General features: G+C 61.1%; 5 protein-coding genes across 5 annotated transcripts; 2 read left to right on the forward strand and 3 right to left on the reverse strand.

Moving 5' to 3' along the window:
- Positions 1–30: 30 nt before the first annotated feature.
- On the reverse strand, positions 31–4,876 carry Q8F55_005190 (uncharacterized protein; the record flags this gene model as incomplete). Its single annotated transcript, XM_069353680.1, has 7 exons — positions 31–1,147; positions 1,187–1,441; positions 1,479–1,898; positions 1,936–2,344; positions 2,383–3,325; positions 3,360–4,037; positions 4,076–4,876. The coding sequence occupies 7 exons, from the start codon at positions 4,874–4,876 to the stop codon at positions 31–33; spliced, it is 4,623 nt and encodes a 1,540-aa protein (XP_069208322.1).
- Positions 4,877–5,212: 336 nt separating this feature from the next.
- On the forward strand, positions 5,213–6,003 carry TMA16 (translation machinery-associated protein 16; the record flags this gene model as incomplete). Its single annotated transcript, XM_069353681.1, has 4 exons — positions 5,213–5,285; positions 5,327–5,410; positions 5,447–5,665; positions 5,744–6,003. The coding sequence occupies 4 exons, from the start codon at positions 5,213–5,215 to the stop codon at positions 6,001–6,003; spliced, it is 636 nt and encodes a 211-aa protein (XP_069208323.1).
- A 97-nt stretch (positions 6,004–6,100) lies between these two features.
- Positions 6,101–6,450, reverse strand: Q8F55_005192 (uncharacterized protein; the record flags this gene model as incomplete). The annotated part of the gene is made up of 3 exons (XM_069353682.1): positions 6,101–6,226; positions 6,343–6,359; positions 6,396–6,450. 3 exons carry the CDS (start codon positions 6,448–6,450, stop codon positions 6,101–6,103), a joined length of 198 nt encoding a protein of 65 aa, XP_069208324.1.
- A 428-nt stretch (positions 6,451–6,878) lies between these two features.
- On the forward strand, positions 6,879–7,915 carry Q8F55_005193 (uncharacterized protein; the record flags this gene model as incomplete). The annotated part of the gene is made up of 5 exons (XM_069353683.1): positions 6,879–6,956; positions 6,997–7,186; positions 7,234–7,418; positions 7,454–7,530; positions 7,648–7,915. 5 exons carry the CDS (start codon positions 6,879–6,881, stop codon positions 7,913–7,915), a joined length of 798 nt encoding a protein of 265 aa, XP_069208325.1.
- A 129-nt stretch (positions 7,916–8,044) lies between these two features.
- On the reverse strand, positions 8,045–17,061 carry FMP27 (Protein SABRE; the record flags this gene model as incomplete). The annotated part of the gene is made up of 10 exons (XM_069353684.1): positions 8,045–8,182; positions 8,227–8,766; positions 8,802–9,227; positions 9,266–10,583; positions 10,621–10,916; positions 10,952–11,623; positions 11,659–12,229; positions 12,266–12,413; positions 12,449–16,697; positions 16,747–17,061. The coding sequence occupies 10 exons, from the start codon at positions 17,059–17,061 to the stop codon at positions 8,045–8,047; spliced, it is 8,673 nt and encodes a 2,890-aa protein (XP_069208326.1).
- Between the last annotated feature and the right edge of the window lie 944 nt (positions 17,062–18,005).

The raw sequence follows: 18,005 nt of genomic DNA on the forward strand, positions 1-18,005 counted from the left end.
TCAACCATGTCACTATGATAGTCTAGACAGTTAAGCCACATTGACTGCGACGTTGGGGGAGAAGCAGACAGTGGGGGGGATGGGCGACGCTGGCACGATCTCTTCGGCCGCTGCCCGGAAGTTGTACGTCCCGGATGCTAGTAAGACTGCGCCGACGACATGGGACGCGCTCTCGCCCGGCTGCAGGAGGGGGAGCGTGGCGTCGAGCACGCCGTCGAACGCAACCGTCTTGGCGACAGGTATCGGCGTGGCAGGGAGCGAGCTGACACGTCTGGGTGCCGGCGGAGGCGCGGGCGAGGTCCACGAGTTGTCGTTTGACGAGGTGGGGATTGCCTCGAGGCGGACGTACGGGCGCAGTGGGCGCTCGAGGTTGTTGGCCACGTTGATGCGCAGGTCGACAAAGTCCATGGCCTGTAGTGTGTCCTTGTTGCGGGGCTCGACCGTCAGGCTGACGGCCAGCTCGTCAAGGCGGAACGCGTCGAGCTGGGCCGGCGCGAGGGCCTGGTCGCGCAGCGACAGGCTGCCAGAGCGCAGCGACCCGGGCTCGCGCCACGAGATCTCGACGAGCTGCAGCAGGTGCTCGCGGAACCAGAAGGTCTCGCGGGTGCGCGCAAGCTCGGCCTCTGATCGCTTGCCCTTTTGGACAACATACTGCCGTCCGGTGAGCGAGGGAATCGCACGGGAGCGTTCCTCCTGAGTGAGTCCCTGGCGCCGGATTGGCAGGACAAGGCGCTCAGTCGCACCGGGTGGAACGAGCCGGGTGACGACTAGCGGCTTGGCAGACTCGTCGCTCGTCTCAACAGTGCCGAGGGCGACCTCGAACGGCACGCTGTAGACGTTGCGAATGTTGATGCAGAAGAGGACGTCGCGGTTGTCGGTTTGTGCAAGTGCCCTTCTGAGGTCGTCGTCGGTTGACGTGGAGAACGCAGGTTGTGATGTTGGCCCGTTGACACTGCCTTGCTGTTTGTCCTCCGACAACGACGCCTTTGGCGGAGGCAGACGCACTACATCGAGAGAGTAGCACTCGAGCGTGTGGTAGACCGTGAAGAGGATCGGGAACGTCAGGCGCCTGGTGTAGAAGGTGCTTGACTTATTCTCCTCCTTGCGGTTGATGTAGCCATAGTCGATCCGGATCGACCCGTCGACGCTGCAGTGTGAGTGAATGCCTACGGTGCGGCCCACTCACCATCCGACCTTGCCTAAGCAGTAGACTGTCAGAACTGTGCGCCCACCCGGCGGAATGACAAGATCGCCCGGTGAGTCCCAGGAGAACACAGGCCTGTTGAGCGCATCGTAGTCGATTTCGTACGCCTGCTCTGGTGACAGCTCGCCCTCCGCAACAATGATCTGCGCCTCCCGGGACACAGAGTCTTCAAACGACAGTTTGACAAAGTCGACGGGAACAGATGAACTGTTCTCCAGGGTTATCCGGATGATGGACCTGCGGCTGTCAGTTGTGGTCTCCTTGGGCAACTCACTTCTCGCCATTGTACAGCATCACTGTACCATGGGTAAGCGACGTCTGCTTGATCCACAATAGTGGCTGCTCCTCCACAATCTGGCACTCGAGCCACTTGTGCTCGTCTTGCTGGGTTGGCAGCGCCGGGAGGCCATCTGCCGACAGCAACAGCGAGTGGCGAGCCTCGAGTCCCTGGCGCTTGGTCCTTGCTGCGTCGGCCAGGATGTGGCTGCGCCGCTTGCTGTCGCGCTTCGAGCCCGCGGCATCCGCAACGGGCAGCAGAATCTCGGCGGATGAGCCGTCCATAAGGCGCACGTTGACACCCTTGATCTGCAGAGACCCAGCAGCAGGTGACATGCCCGTCACTCGAACGGTCTGCACAGATGATGCTGGAAGCATTATTGGCAGCGGAGTGGTCACGAAGGGCACACCATCGGTTCTATCACGGTTAGCCACAGTAGGAACAAGGTACTCACAATAGAGAAACGTCCTGGATCTCCAAGTCGAACGCGAAGACATTCTGGAGCGTAACGTAGACGTCCACTTGCTCGTTGGCAACCAAGGTCGTCTTGCCTACCCCAGGCCCCTTGAGACGAGGGTTGTATAAGAATGGATCTTTCCGTCCCTCGTTCTTCTCCGTGGGCGAAATCTCGGCGCGCGAGTGTTCGAACGGCATCTTGTTGACCGAGAGGCTGGAGATCTCTACACTCAGGACAATGCGCCCAGGGAGCCACCAAGGGATTCCGTCAAAGTCGATGGCGCGGCGGCGGATGATGCTGAGGGCTTTGGGGTACAGCTTGACCAGCTGGCTTTGATTTGATGGGGTGAGGTGGGTGTGGAGGGCCTTGAGGGCCGAGAGACAGAATCTAATGACGGCAGCATGATCTGGTGAGTTAGTGTTTTGCAGCTTCAATTCAACTCACCAGGCAAGGCCTCGGCCATAGCAATCCCCTCCTTCAGCAACTCGACCTGCAGGTCCGCCCACCCGAACGAAGGAGTATCCGCCTCACGTTCCGTCTGGATGGTGGTAGGGATCTTGGGCTCGACGTCGAGGGACAGCAGGTCGACACCGAAGACGTGACAAGCTCGTTCGAACAGAGAGATGATGCTGACATTGCCCTCTGCCGACTCTCTGCGACGAAGAGATCTTGGGTCGTTGACGGAAACCGGCAGGCCAAGCCCAATTCCAGTCGCGCTGTCGTCCTTGCCGGCGTCCGTGTCCACACGAAGCTGTGAAGCCAGTCTCTTGCTCTCCTCGCGGCCCTCCATAATGACCTGAACGAGCAGAGACGCCAGCTGTCGAGTCGCTGCCGCCTCTTTGCGTTCCATGTCGAGCCACCGTGCGAGCCAGACCACTTCCACGTAGACTGACAGCTGTTCCGTTCTCGTCATTGCGCGCTTGTACGATCCAAGCGCAGCCTCCGCATGACCCAGGATCGAGGTGCGTGTGAGCTGGGACTGGCTCGCCAGCTGATTCAAGAGCAGCCGTCTCTTACGAATCGCCGAAAGGTCCTTTTGAGTTTCCAGCAATGGGGGGAATGAGCGTGGCAGAGCATGCGAGATGAGCGAGGACAAGGCAATTGATCCCCAGCCGCCAGCGGCGAAGATGAGCAAGACGAAATGGCTGATACGCAGACACAGGGACGTGTAGAGGTATGCCAAGAGGCCCTCGCCGGTGCCAATCTGCGGGACGGAGGACCTGCCTCCGATCGGGAACGAGCCGCTGGCTGTCTGAGGCGTCGGTGATAAGATTTGGGTGGGCGGGGGGAAGGGCAGAGGCGACCTGCTCAAACAAGCAAGAGCGGAGAAGTAGTGAGATAAGATCTCGACAGGGATCGGGGATGTGGGGAACGGAGTGGAGAGGTTCTGATGTCAGTGAGAGTCCCCTCGCCATACTCACTGATCCGTCCCGTCCCTCCCATGCTTCACCAACACCTGCGACCGCTCGTCCTTCGCGAGCCAGCGCCTCCCACAGCACGTCTCCGACCGAGCGCGCACGCTCAGCACCATCGTCGTAGCACTTGATGGCGTCGGCGTACATCCCGGTGAGGAGGTACATGTCGCCAAGGAGCTTTAAGAGACGGCCGCCGGCGATGCCGGCTAACGGTGCGGTCGTGTACTTTGCCATGCCGGCAATGTCCTTTGCGAGCGCCGCAGCCATATTGGCAGAAGCGTTGGCGTTGGCAGACGACGAGCGGTTGAATGGCGAGCTGAGCACGCCCGACCGTCTGAACGGGTTGGACGACGTCTGGACGGGTGAAGGAGCGGGTGCGATCGCCGAGGCCTGGATGGGTGGTGCTGAGGGGTTCTGGATGGACGTCGGTCGGCCTCCCGGGGTAAGCGTACGCGCAGCGCCATGGCCTGGGCTCGACGGGACGATGGGTAACGAGCTGGTGTGTACGAGGCTGGACGGGCGGGACGACGCGCTATTGGCAGACTGTGGGCGCGACCTTGCTGCTGCGGCTGCTGGTGACGCTGGAGACTGGGGATGCGCCTGCGCTGGCATGGCCGACGACAGCGAGGGGAGCAGCGTGCCGGAGAGGATGTTCATGCCAGCGGGAGACTCGAGAGAAGCTGCCTGCGATGGTCAGCTCAGGTCCAGTATTAGCCACTCACAAGTTCGCCGAGCTCGCCAAAGACCTCGCCAACGAGCTCTCCTAGCAATCTAGCGACCCAGCTATCTCCGCCGTCGAGCGGAGCGCGGACGATCGTCTGGCCCCCCATGCTCGAGTTCTTGCTCGGCGCACTGCTCCTCCGTGCGGGGGTTCCCTGCCTCGAGCTTGGCGCTGGTGCGTGCGGCGGCACAAGAACCAGGCGCTTGACGAGCGGAAACGCTGAAGTTTCGGGCAGAATGGACGCGAGCGTGTGTCTGAAAGCCACGTCCCAGCTCTGCGTTTGCAGAGTCGGCCGGGGCCGTCCCTTCTTATCCTTGGCCGCGTCAAGCTTGCCGTCGATGCTGTATCCCTCGACCTCAGAGTCCTCGGCGCCATCGACAGCGATGCCGACAACGACGAGGGGGAACGACGTCATACGCAGCAGGCTGAGCGGGTAGAGGTGCTTTGCTGGCGGCTGAGAGGGGAAGGCGAGGTGGACGTGGTTTGCGCTCGCGGCGCGCGATATCGACGCAGCCGACGCGTTGGGCAAGAACCTCCCGCGGGGCCCTTGCCCGTCCTTGCCTCCGCGCTGGTGAGTCGGCGAGCGCGGCGACAGTGCACCGTGCAAGATCTCATCGCCGCGCAGTGTCTGGTGACTGCGGAAGAGACCGGCCCAGTGGTCGAACACGGCGTCGGTGAGCTCTGCGTTACCCTTGCTGCTGCCGCTTGCCGCGTTGTGGACGGGCACGAGGAGGACTTGCAGCCGGGCCAGCGCCAGCGGGTCGGCGAGCGAGGACAGCGGCTGCGCTGATGTCGAGCTCATCGTGGGTGTGGCGGGGGTTCGATCTGCGCCGATAGTGAGGGACGCGTGCGTCGCGGCGTCGCGGGTATACTAGAGATGAGATGGAACAGGCAATGTCGGGGGGATGGAGGTGGTCGATGAGGCGTCCTGACGTCGTGTCAGACGGGCCACGCGCTGGCCGAACTCTATGCAGGACGCGCCGGTAGGCGGGTGCTAGACAGGGCAGATCGGCGCACGTGGCTGCCCCTGTTCACACCCCCCGGATAAGATTTCGAACTGGCTGCAATCTTCACGCCCAAGTGTGCACCCAACGACGACTTGCATCAACAACCTACCTCCAACAACAAGAACAGCACCATGCCGAACAACAGGAAGAGTACGATGAAGAAGATCGGGGGCAAGGACGGGATCCACCCCGGGTCGCGAAAGGGTGGGTCAACAGTGCAGCGCAAGGCCAAGCTGACCCGCCAGCCGGCCAGATCACCCGCGTCCACCTGCGCAACGCCAAGCTGGCGTCGGCGGCCAAGGGAAGGAAGGGGCTGAACCAGATGAAGCGTGGGTTCATTGCCTTCGACGTCTCTAACCCGCCAGTGTTCCGCCCGCTCTTCTTCCTGCACTCGCTGTCTGGCCCCGGGGCGCTGTCGCTCACGTCGCTGCGCGCGCTCATCTCGGACGTCTTCCTCACGCGCAACGACGACCGGATCGCCGAGCTCACGGCCGAGCGCAGGCCCGGACGGCCCAAGGACAAGGAGCTGCTCGAGCTTGAGGAGCTGCGCCGGCGCGAGCACGCCGAGTGGGAGACTGGCTTTGGTGAGTGGGCGGCGAGGGCGGGCGGCGCCAGCTGCGAGCCCGCCACGAACTGCACTGAACGACGCTGACACGCTGCAGAGGTGCCCAACCTCACGGACGGCGCCACGACCCGCCTGATGTACTCGTGGGTTGAGAGCGACACCAACCTCCAGTCGTCGCACTGCGACCTGCTGCCGTGGGTGCGGCTGTTTGCCAACGACGAGACCACGGTGGTGGTGAGCCGCGCGGGCAAGCTGGGCAAGATGGGCCTGGGCGAGGGTGTGGAGGGGGAGGGGGATGACTGGGCCGCGCTGGCCAAGGAAGGCGAGGGCGAGGGTGAGATCGAGGTGGAGGCGTAGGCTGCGCGCAGCTGCAACTGTTGTACACTACTATTCATTTCTTGCATGTGAGGGGTTTGGGCACATATCTGATACGGGTGCATGAGAGCTACAGGGCCTAGGCCGAGGGCTGCTGCTCCGAGCCCTTGGTGACGCCGGGCTTGACCTCGAACATGTTGGGGTTGGACTCGACGGGCGAGTGGGGGCAGTCGCAGCGGTCGGCCTCGGGCACGCCATCGAGGGCCTGGGGGTCAGTACGTCGAGACAGAGTCGGGCCGTGGGCGCGTGGCCACCGAGATCGGGGGCGGGGGCGAGATCTGCAACCCGACGACCCGAGCGGTCGGCCTCTCGGCAACTCACGATATCAATGTGCTTTCCTGCGTCCGTCAGCTTCGTCCCGCACATTCACCCACCACATCCCCACCAGGTGGGCTTGGAGTCGTTGGGGCAGGTGACGCGGCGGCACATGGTGTGTGGTGGTGGTGATGGCGATGGTGATGGTGATGGCGGCGAAGATGGCCGCGGTGCTGCTTGCTTATGTGGGCCAGCGGCGACTGAGCATTCGGAATTAGATTCGGGACGGACGTCACTGGGTCGATGGCAGGTGATATGCGGCGGCGGTGGGGTGCCGCTTCATTCGGGATGCGATGCAGCGTGCATCAGCGTACATGCACCGCGACGGCATGTCCGCGCCGACGGGCGCGGCGCGGCGCCGGCGCAGCAGTCAATGTCGACAAGTACGCCAGGCTATAGACGCCGACTGGCCGCACCTCGTCAGCCGGCTGCCCGGGGCCCGAGGCAACGCGATACCCGGTCGATGGCCGATCAACTCCAACTATCTTAAGCGCCGCGCCGCGCGCCGCCATCCTCCATCGCACCATCAACCACCAGCAACAATGGACGCGAACAGCCTCTTCAGCATAAAGGGCAAGGTCGCCCTCGTCACCGGCGGCGGGCGCGGCGTCGGCGAGATGGCGCGTGTCCCCCTTCCTCCCCCGCCAGCTGACGCCCCAGATCGCGGCAGGCTTCGTGGCCAACGGCGCGAAAGTGTACATCTCGTCGCGCGACGCCGCGGCGTGCGACGCGACGGCCGCGGCGTTAACTGCACAGGGGCCGGGGCAGTGCGTGGCCATCGCGGCGGACTTGAGCAACTACGACGAGTGCCTCCGCCTCGCTAGGGAGATTAGCGAGCGCGAGGGCGGGAGTGAGTCGCCGGGGGGTGGCTCGCAGGCCCGCTGACCGCCCGCCCAGAACTCGACATCCTCGTCAACAACTCGGGCGCGACGTGGGGCGCCGCGCTCGAAGAGTACCCCGACAGCGCGTGGACCAAGCTGCTCACGCTCAACCTCCAGCGCGTCTTCACGCTCACGCAGGCGCTGCTGCCTGCACTCGAGAAGGGCGCCGAGGCGAGCGGCGGCGTGAGCCGCATCATCAACGTAAGCTGCGTGGTGGGTGCGACCACTCACGCCAGATCGGCTCGGTCAACGGCATCGGCGTCCCGCCGCTCCCGACGTTTGCGTACTCTGCCTCCAAGGCCGCGCTGCACCAGTGAGTCGGGGAGGGGAGGGGTGGGAGGAGGGGGAGGGGAGAGAAGGGGGAGGGGAGAGAAGGGGGAGGGGAGGGAGGGAGGGAGTAGCGCCGGCTCGCTGACGCTCGCCCGCGCAGCCTCACGCGCCACCTCGCCGGCCACGTCGGCAAGAACATCACGGTCAACGCCCTCGCCCTCGGCCCGTTCCGCTCCAAGATGATGAAGGCGACGCTCGACGCGCTCGAGGACGTCATTGCCGCCTCGTTGCCCATGAAGCGGATTGGCAAGCCCGAGGACGTGGCGGCTGCCTGTCTCTGGCTTGCTGGGCCCGGCGGCGAGTGGGTCACCGGCGCCATCGTGCCCGTCGACGGCGGGTCGCTCATCTTTGGCGAGGCCAAGTTGTAGAGCTGGATGCAGCTACAGTGTCAGCAGTTTGAGGCCTGGCCCAGCACCTGGCCCCAGGGCCCTTGGAATACACTCTGTGCATGATACAATAACTGCCAAAAGCAATCTCTATCCGTCTCAATCAACACCCTACGCCCCCCCGCTCCCCGTCGACTGCGTCGACTGCGACGTCGTAGACGCCTCGCGCGACCCGCCCCGCAGGCTCCCCATCGACCCCTGCGGCGACACGGCGTGGCGGCTCGACGACGACTCGCTGGCCAGCGACATCTGCGAGAGCTGGTATCAGCGCCACTCGCCACCCCACAACTTACATCGTCGCTCGAGTCCTTCGCGTGTACGTCCTGCCCGCCCGCCTTGGCTACCTCGCTCCGGCTTCCTCGCCGCCGCAACTTGGCGATAAAGCCCAGCTTCTTCGGCTTGGCCTCCTCGTGGTGGTCCTCGAGCACCTCCATGCTCCCGTTGCCGTTCCCGTCGTGTTCGTGCGACTCGTCCACAGTGTCAGAAACAGACGCCGGGTGCACGTCGTCAAAGTCCAACGGCGTCGCAGGCTGGACCGTGAACCGCAGCGGCGACTTTGTACTGCCCTTCTTGGCTGCCGTACTCGCGTCCGTGTCGATCCCCGCTAGGTGTCTCAGGCCCTTCTTTGACCTAAACACCGACGTCTTGGTGAACACCTGGTCGATAATCTCCTTGCGCTGCGACCACGCCGAGTGAAGCAGGTCCTTCTTGACGCGCTCGACAATGTCGGCAAAGCCCCACACCTTGTTCGTGTAGTGGAACTCTGGCGCCATGAGCTTGAACTGGACGACGTCGGGCCACACAAAGCCACTCCGCTTCTTCGAGTCGTCTCGCTGATGGTCAGTGCCGCACCCAATTCCACACCCACCTTGTAGTCGAGCACAAAGAATGTCTTGCCGACGACAATAGACCCGAAGGTCCAGTTTCTTGACGCACGCCGCTGCATCTCCGCAGCGTCATCGTCCGGCACAGTGCTGAAGCCGGGCGGCGGGGCGTTCTCGAGGATCGTGCTCGATCGGCCCCGCCCATTGGCCGTGACGAGCGCATTCGGCGACTGCTTCTTGTCATGCGCCAGCTCGCCCTTCTTCTTCGGGTGCGCGTCCTTGTGATGGTCCTTGTCATCGTCGTGCTTCTTTGTCCGGTCGTTGAACAGGTAGTCCATGGTCAGGCTGCCGACCCGCTCCTCGAGCTTGAACCGGAACGGGTAGAGATAGAAGGCAAACTCCTTGATGATGCCGATGCCTCCAACGGACGGCACGAAGGCCAACGAGCACGACACCGAGCAGTTGCTCTTCTACACTTGTCAGCACTCCCCGAAACGTGCAAACCCACCACATCGCTCTTCTTCACGACCAGCTGCTGCCTGTCGTACGGAATGATGACCTCCTGGTAGACCGAATCCGCGTTCGAGTTCAGCGCCTGCAGCTCGCCAATGACCAGCGCATTGTCCGACGATGCGTCCTTGTTGTTCTTGATCACGCCCATGGTGTGCTTAATGTTGAGCTTGAGCAGCGGGTGGCCACTGTCGCGTAGCATGTGCCACGCAATGTTGCCCGCACGAAGCTCAATTCTCGAGTCAATCTTGAGCGCTTCCTTGGCCTCTTCACGGTCCCGGCTGATGTTGATCACCTCAATGGCGGTAAACAAGCTCTCCGTTTCGTTGAGCACGTCGGTTCGAATCTCAAACAACAACCGCTTGCCCTCGTCGCTCAAGCGATCAACGTTGGCTTCGTAGTCGCGTTGCAGCTCTCCCAGCGCCTTGATGTGCCGCTGGGTCAAGTCGAGGTCGGCCAATACCTGCGGCAGGTTGCGATCGCGGCGGTCAAACTTGTAGAGGAAGTTTTGAATCTTCTCCGTGCGAACAACCGCCTGCGGGTCCCTGTACATGATCAGGTCGGTGACAATGTAGTAGAGCGCCGTGTAGTGCTGCGACGTGGCCGAAACTGTGATCATCGGGATGAGGACGCTGGTCAGGTTTTGGTGTTTGCGCAAGTGGAAGATCGGCTCGCCGTAGTCGTCCAGAGTCTCCGGCCATTCCAGCCCGCGCGGCACTCGGAGCGTGTTAAACCGGTCAAACGTCGCAATGAGATCCGTCTTGAGGACAATCCGTTCGTAGTCGGACGATTCACTCCTCACGTCGACAAAGACCTCACGGGGGAGGAACTCGAGCTCGCGGTTCATGCCGTTGGTGCGCTCCAGCGAGCTGTCGGTCGGGCTGAACGCCTGCATACCGACCAGGTCGACCGTGTTGCGCGACAGAACATCCGTGACCGTCTGATTCGGCCCGTCCATGTCCTTGATGGAGAACACCTTGAACGATATCTCATCCACCGCCAGCAGAATAACAGCATTCTCGTCGGCCGTGCTGCGGAGCGAAATCTGTGGCTGGAGGCACAGGATACGCAGACTGGGATGGACAGTACACTCTGTCGGGAGGCCCTGCTCCGCCCGCCGGACAGCCTCCCTGTCGGTGAAGATGTTGATGGGGACACGGAACTGGTCGGCATTGTGCGTGACGAGATTCTCCAGCATTTGGCGCATCTCGTTGATCGAGAAGTTCTCATCCGTGCCCATCATGTCGTCCTGGTTGAGGCCATTGGCTTTCCTCTGGAACCGACGAGAGACACCATCTCTGATGTTCCTAATGGAGCTGGGCCGTCAGCATCGCTCTCAAACACCGTACCTACGCATTCGACGTCGAGTACTCCTCACGCCGACGATCGCTGCGAGAGTAGAAGTACTTGTACAGCACGTTGCGCGAAACATTGTTGAAGAAGAGTCGCGGGCCGTGGACGTGGACTGTGTTCTCAAACGTCAAGGATGATTCATTGTCCAAGAGCTTGGTGCCGGATGGTGGCGCGTCGTGTGGGACAATCGTGTTGTCGTCCATGTGGCGATGCTCCTGGACGGCCAGCTTCTGGATACTGGATTCCAGGATACTGATTCGGTGTCGAACTTGCTCTCTTGTTGCCTCCGCGCTCGCCTGCAAGGTCAGCCCAGTCCAAGCAGCATACTCACAGTGTCCTGGCCAGGAGATGTACTCTTCTTTAGGATCTCCTGAAGCTCGGCGATTCGTTCCTCGGCGAGCTGTGTCTGCATCTCACCGACACTGGCCGCTGCACCCAAGTAACAGATGTGCGTCTTTTCGTGGCCAAACTTGGTGTATCCCATGTCGGTGTATGCCTTGTGCTCGTCTGGGAAAGGCGACGTCCTACGCGCCTTGATACGGCGCGACAGGAAGACATGCGAACAGTCTCCCAGATGGACGATCTGCATCCGCGGGTTCTTGTCGAACGGAATGCGGTTGGCATCGATAAAGTCGAAGAAGTTGTACCACTCCCGAAGGTCTTTCGGCAGCTCTGACGCCTTGGGGAAGTTGAGGTCTGGGTCCTCGGTTTGTGGCGTCTCTTCACCCTCAGAGATCTCGCTAAAGGTCGCCACGATGCCTTTAATGCGCATCTCGTCGAGCAGGAGGTCGGCGGCGTAGAAGGGTTTGTGGGTGACAGTCTTGATCCTGTTGAGTAATTCGGACCACTCTCGCTTCTCTTGCATGCGCTGATGTCCATCAAGACGGAAACGACGGACACGCATCTTGAGGCCGAGACTTTGTGCCTTGCCGATGCCCCAGAGGTCTCTCGACACCTGATCGTAAACGTGCGACATGTACACTGGCGCGAGGTCACATCGGTACTGTAATGTCAGCCATGCTCGGCCACTCGTCTCACCTTGATCGTGCCCATACTGGCGCCAAACTTCTTGGACGGTGGTGGTCCCTGGGGGAAGACTCTGCCTTGCCTGATCGGCGCCGGCGTCTTTGCCCCAAAGAGTCTCCACCAAGCAAAGAAGTGGGCGAATGCCTTGGGCGTCAAGTGCAAACTGTTGTGCGTCTCGGCGTCGACCGACTTCTGATCCTTGTCGCCATCTCTCGGCGCGTCCAGGGAGACGGAGAAGTGGATAAAGTCAGATCGGAAGCCTTCGTACGAGTCGAACGGGTGCCCAACTTCCTTCTCCATGCGCTCGTAAGCCTCTGGTGTTCGGAGGATGACAGTCTGGTGAGGGCTGAAGGTGAACGCTCGGCACTGGCGGTGCAACAAGTTGTCTGTTTCTCCATCCTCCTTGCAGGTCCAGGGGCGGCATGTTCTCTCGAATCTGAAGCCAATGCCAAAGCGGATGCCGTTGAGGAATCTCGCGCATGGCTTCTTCGCCCTACGCAAGATGAGAGCTCTGTCGGCGGCTTCCTGGTCCGTCGGTGCATCGTCGTTACCGACCGCTGCCGCATCGTGGAGTGATGTGAGGCTGTGGTGTTAGTGTCATCACGGAAACGCAACCTACTCTGGAATGGTGACGAGACACTCTTCTGCCGTGATCTGGATAAGCTCGCCCTGGTCGTTCGGCTGGTTGATCTCGATGCGGACGTTCTTTCGCCATACAAGCGCAAAGCCGGCAGCCATGCCATTGATAGCATAGGGATCTGGCGAACCTGGCCTGTTAGCATTGCCATGGGTCCCTCCTCACCTTTGAGATAGAACCGAAGCGTGCCCTTGAAGTCCACCGTGACCTTCCAGTGAAGAATAAGCCGGATCTTGTCCCAGAATCCGACTCTGGGCGACGGGTCGGGGACAGCAAACGATAACGAGTCGAACATTCTCTGCACATCTGATAGTCCTGGCGAGTATGACGTGCCCCAGGTCAAGAATGTCGGCGAAGGCGAGTTGACCTTGATGACTGGCCGAGCGTACGTCTTGATTGATAAGAGCGTCTTTGGCGTGTCGACCATCAGCGCTGGAGAGTCTTCCTGGCCACAGCCAGCAGGCAGCACAACAGCGGGGACAAAGATCCAAGAGTCCTCATTCGACATCTCCTCTGCAATCACAAACAGGGTTGTGAGCTTGAAGCTGGGTCCACCGTGCGTCCGCTGGATCCTCAGAAGAGGCAGAGGGTAGTCACGTAGCGAGATCTTGAGCTCATCCACGGCCAAGTCGAGGTTGAACGGAATCATGAGAGTAAACTCCACATCGTCGCTGAATGGCGAAGAAACGTCACCCATGTACTTGATGAGCTCGGCGCGGTTTTCCTTGGGCGCCGAAATGGACAGGTTGACACCTGAGAAGGCCGCACGAAGCAGGGGAGCCGTTTGTTCCAATGGCAGAAGGTGGATCGGCAGCTTCTTCTCAATCTTGATCTTGAGGCGGTCCTGGACAGAGTCCTCGCGGCGACGCTGTTCGTGCCTTGCGCGTTTCATACGCTTGACCCAGCTTCGCGACATGTGCCACAGAAGACGGTAGTGCGCTTCCTCAACATCGACTGTTTGCTCTGTTGTGAGTCCCGACGGCGACTTGGCCGTGAGGTCGCCGCGAAGTAAGTTGACCTTCTGATCGAACATGTCTTCCAGGTTGAGCCTAGCGTTTTGCTCGACAAGACCTGCCCGGCATGCCAAGTTGATCTTGGTCTCCACTGGGTGGTCGCGTGCCTCCACATGGAACAGCTCCACCTTGATCCTGATGGTGGGCAGCTTCTTCGGACCGTCAACGTCAGGTATGAGTCTCGTTTCGAAATGGTCCAGCTTGATGTTTTCGGCAAGCAGCTTGGTTGCCTTGAAGATCGTCTTGATACTGAGAATGAGAGACGCCAAAACGAAAGCGTATGGCAGTCGAATGCGGAAGCCTTTGGCGTTCACAGCGATAGCTCCTCCCTTGTCAAGTAGCACCTCCAAGTCCTTGATGCGGCCAACTTCGTCCCAGAAGCCGAGATACTGCGGACTCAGGCAATGAAGCAGTGCGTGCCCGGCCCGAACTGCAGGTAGCTTGCCCTGTTGTTTGACGACGCTGACACCTGACATGGAGAAGAAGATCGGGAAATCCTGAGGGAGGCCGAGGTGCACCCACACTGTTGGCATTTGAAGAACAAAGTCGAGGTTGTTCGGTCGGGGTGATGCTGGTGGGGATGGTGTGGCATCGGATGTCGGTGATGCAGGCGGAGGGCTTTTGGGGGCGGGGCCTTTGATCCGAGTGGAGATCCGATGGATTGCCTTGGCCACCATGAGGGCACAGTAGATGTCGGAAAGGTTCCCGATCATGTGAACGAGTTCGACCTGAGACCTGACCATGACGACCGTCTCGGCCTGGGGTGACGATCGATGGACGTAGCAGTTGGTGAGGAACGAAGGAATCCGGACAAATGCCCGAGTGCCAAGGTCGGTAGCTGGGGGGTAGTCGGTCTCAGTCTGGAGCGGCTCCTTTCTCATCCTGGCGTTCTTGGAGCCTCCCCACAAGGCAACAAAGGCCGAGGCTTCGTCTGGTCGTGGAGGCATCTTCCAGTCGTCAAACGGAGGTGGCCTATCTGCGCCCCCTTTGGCGGCGAACGCCTGTCCGTTGAAAACGGTGTGGATGGTGGTGTCCAGGACAGTGACGCTCATCAGAGCGGCATGCCCGCCGTCCTTCTCGAGCCCGCGAGTAGCTGCCATGGCTTCCGCAGTGATGTCGTCGTCCAGGTTCAGCTGCTCGCGCGGGGAGGACTGCAGGCGATGCTTGCAGTGCTTCGCGTACGCCGTATTGGCGTAATGGGCGTACTCGAGCTTGACAGTCGTCCTGACCCACAGGCCTCGAACCAAGGAACTGTGTTCTGGACTGAGGTCGGGGTGACCGATGAACATGGAAATGTTCCCCAGCGACACGCGGAGCGAAATGCCAGAGGGCAGGCGATCAATGAAGCGGGGCTTTGGGTCCTTGGGGACTTCCTTGACTGGTTTCTCACCGCGAGGTTTTGTAGCGTCGACGAGGAGATCGATGGCTCTGAGGACCGACGCATTCCAGAGCTCGATACGAATGCCGTTGTCGATAATCGTCTCGATATCAAGAGTAAGGGTATTGGGAGTGACAGTCCACCGTTCAATACCGCTTTCGAGGGTCGTTCTCGAGCCAAGGACGCTTCCCTGTACTCTGCCTTCAATAGCTCCGATGGTAGCGAGTCGGTAGGTCTTTTGTCTCTCGTCCTGAGTGGCGAGCGATATCCGCAGTGTGACTGGCTGTACCCTCAGGAAGCCCTCGCCACGCTTGACGAGGGCAACATCGTCGCTAGACGCCGAGTCCACTGGCGTTTCCCCTAATGTGTCGTAGGTGAATGAGCTCCCAGTTTCGGAGAAGTCTCTGTCGGCCGAGGTACCTCTTCCATCGCCAGCTGGAGCAACGTCGCTGAACTGAGAATGGGCACCGATCGCGACGCCGTCGGTCGCCAATGATATTGTAGCTTCGTCGGGGGCAGCGCTGTTGCTGAGTGCGACTGTAGTGCTACCGACTTCGAAAAGGAGCCTGAAGCGAGGCGGCAGCACAGCTGGGTCAGCTGCTCTGTGTGCAGGGCGCTGGTGCCGAGGGCCACCTGCTAGGTGCTCTTGCTGCCAGGCCCCCAGCACCTGCTCAAACAGCTTGATGTCGCCCGCCACATCAACGGACGCGATACACCCTCTAGCGATGACGATGGCCAAATTCAGGTCGTCGCTGAACAGGAGCTCTCGTGTCCAGCCACCGGGGCGCCAGGTCGTCAACAAGTCGATCTGGGCCTGCTTGATGGTGACGATTGGGATGGAATCGGCCGGCTTGCCTGACGAGTGATACTGCACGCCGATGGACCGCCACTGGATATGGGCGTTGATGCCACGAACGACGCTATTCTCCTTGGCGCTTGACCCATAGATCTGACCCAGCCTAGGATCTGAGCCGGAGTTGGTGCAAGAGAGAGCAAGCGAGAAGCCAGATAGCCCGAAGGAGACGATGTGGGCGTCATCAGGGTCCACCTTCTCGCCTGTCGACACGTCTTGTGCTTTGGGCAGCGAGTACGACAGTCCCACGCTCTGCGCTGCGACCGTCACCGATTCGAACGCTCGCAGAACAACCTGGGTATCAGTAGGGATCGAGGCATCATGACCTACCCGAGGGAAGCCTTGAGGATCCCAGCGGTTGTGCGCTGGCGCCGAGGTCTCTGGAACTGCAGCCACCTCCTCTGTATCTGGAGCTGGCTTGAGACCACGGAGCTTGGTAGCCTCATTCAGGTCGATTCCGACTCGGCCGATGTCGATGCTCAACCGTAGATTGTCCTCGTCGAGCACACCACGGTTGGGCCCAAAGCCGGCGGACAAGACAGCCTTCGAGTCGGTGTCGATATCGAGGATCTTGCCGTACCCGCCGTCGTTCGGCTTTGCGTACCAGGGTTGAGGGTGGAGGATGGACTCGAACGTGCCCATTGCTCCACTCCCAAGCGGCGTGCCGCCGCCGCCGTTGCTGGGGAATCGGGAGTGCGGCGGGGCAGCTGCGGCAGGCTGGGTAGCTGATGAGGGCGATGCGTTCGGCAAGAGGATCGCCGCTTCGGAAACGACAACCGTGAAGGCGACCCTCTCCACGCCCTTCGTTGCGTTCGTCCAGAACTTGGAAGCAGTCTTGGACACGCGCGAGTGGATGGAGTCGGATCGGCGATGCAGCCCTCCGTCGCTCTTCGTTGGCGCACTGCCGCTCGCACTCTTGGGGAAGGCGGGGAAGTCTTCAGAGTGCGCGTCGGGCTGGAGACTCGATACTGGGGGGAGCGGCCCAGAAGTGTCCTTGCTGACGCCAACCCGCACCTCGCCGATGGACGCCTCGAGATCCTGAAGATCCTCGAAGATGATGCGAACACCCGAAACGCGGATAGACACCAGGCTGGCCAGAGTCGACCAGTGGGGCAGGAGGAAGTGTGTGATGAAGTGGATCACCTGCTGGAGAGACTGGGGTATGGTCCACTGGGTCTCGGCCGTCAGCACGTCCTCCGTAACAGTCAACCAAGCTCACTTTGCGCCGAGGCGGGCTGTTATCGGGGGGAGGCTTCCTGATGCGAACGACTATGCCCTCGACATTGAGGGTGATCAGGCCGATGGGCCCTGGTCCTCGTCCGCGCGACCAGTACACCCGCTCGATACGCAGCGTCGGGACGTTGGCCGTGGCATGGGATTTGTGCCGCCATTCGAGGCCGCGGGCGGAGAGCAACGAGAGGCGAGTAGCTCTAAGCTTGAAGCTGCTGAGTATTGACAAGCCCCACGGGATGACGATATACGAGAGGATGAGCGAGACGACAATGACGCCAAGCAGGTACCCGAACCAAGTCATGGCAGGAGCCTGGCGTCACTCTGCCGATGGCGAGAGTGTGGTATGGGCAGCAAAAGGGCAAAAGGACAGCCGTGTATGCTGTCGACGCGTTTGTGGGCCGAGAGATGGGGGAAACAAGGTCGTCTGTTTACATTGCGCGTGAGCCAAGGGTTTCTTTTGTGGAGGCCTTGGAGGATCTGGGGGCAGACACCGAGGGCCGAGTTGGCTTGGACAATGGCACTCACTCTCACGACGTCGATGAATTGATTGCAGAGGTCAATGCAGCATTGCGAGGTGAATAGCCAAGATGGTTGTGAATGTCGCAGTGAGTGTTGCAGCGTGGAAGCGAGCTGGTTGCCGTGAGAGGGAGGGGGTGGGGTGGGGGTGTGTGGTAAGAGTGTCGCAGGTCACTACCAAGCCAAGGCGGGCAGTCAGTCACAAATGTCGGTCGGTCCGCCGGCTCGTCAGCAACGGGGCAGGCGGGCGACGTCAGTTGGCGGCTGCGTCCACAGCGACGTCGGGTCACGTGACGATACCCGCTGGCAGGCAGGTGGGAGCTGCAGGGCCGGGCAGACGGCCGCGGTCGACGCGCTCCGCCGGTGGTCTTGTGCGCGCCGCGTATGCACTGCCAAGGGTTTTCCGTGAATTCTTCCCGGCGAATGCGTGCGTATGCAGAAGAGCTCCAAGTTGCCCGATGGGCACTGCCAAGCGACACGGCGACTGGTGACGCTCTGGCCGCCGGCGGGCTGCGACTGACTGGGTGGGCTTTTGTTGGGCCGAAGGGCAGTCTGACCGACGTCTTGTTCCTGCTCTCATGCATATCGCTGCCCTGCAGTGGCTCTGCCCTTGTCGCTCCTGGCCGTGCGAGCCATCTCCAAGGGCCAGACGGTTCCATATTCCAACGCTGACAGTCGGCACCGACCGAACAGGGCAGACCGGGCAACCGGGCTGTTGTGGGCCACGCG

The sequence above is a fragment of the Vanrija albida genome (genome assembly GCF_041260175.1).
Source record: "Vanrija albida strain AlHP1 chromosome Unknown contig_4, whole genome shotgun sequence".
Lineage (NCBI taxonomy): Eukaryota > Fungi > Basidiomycota > Tremellomycetes > Trichosporonales > Trichosporonaceae > Vanrija > Vanrija albida.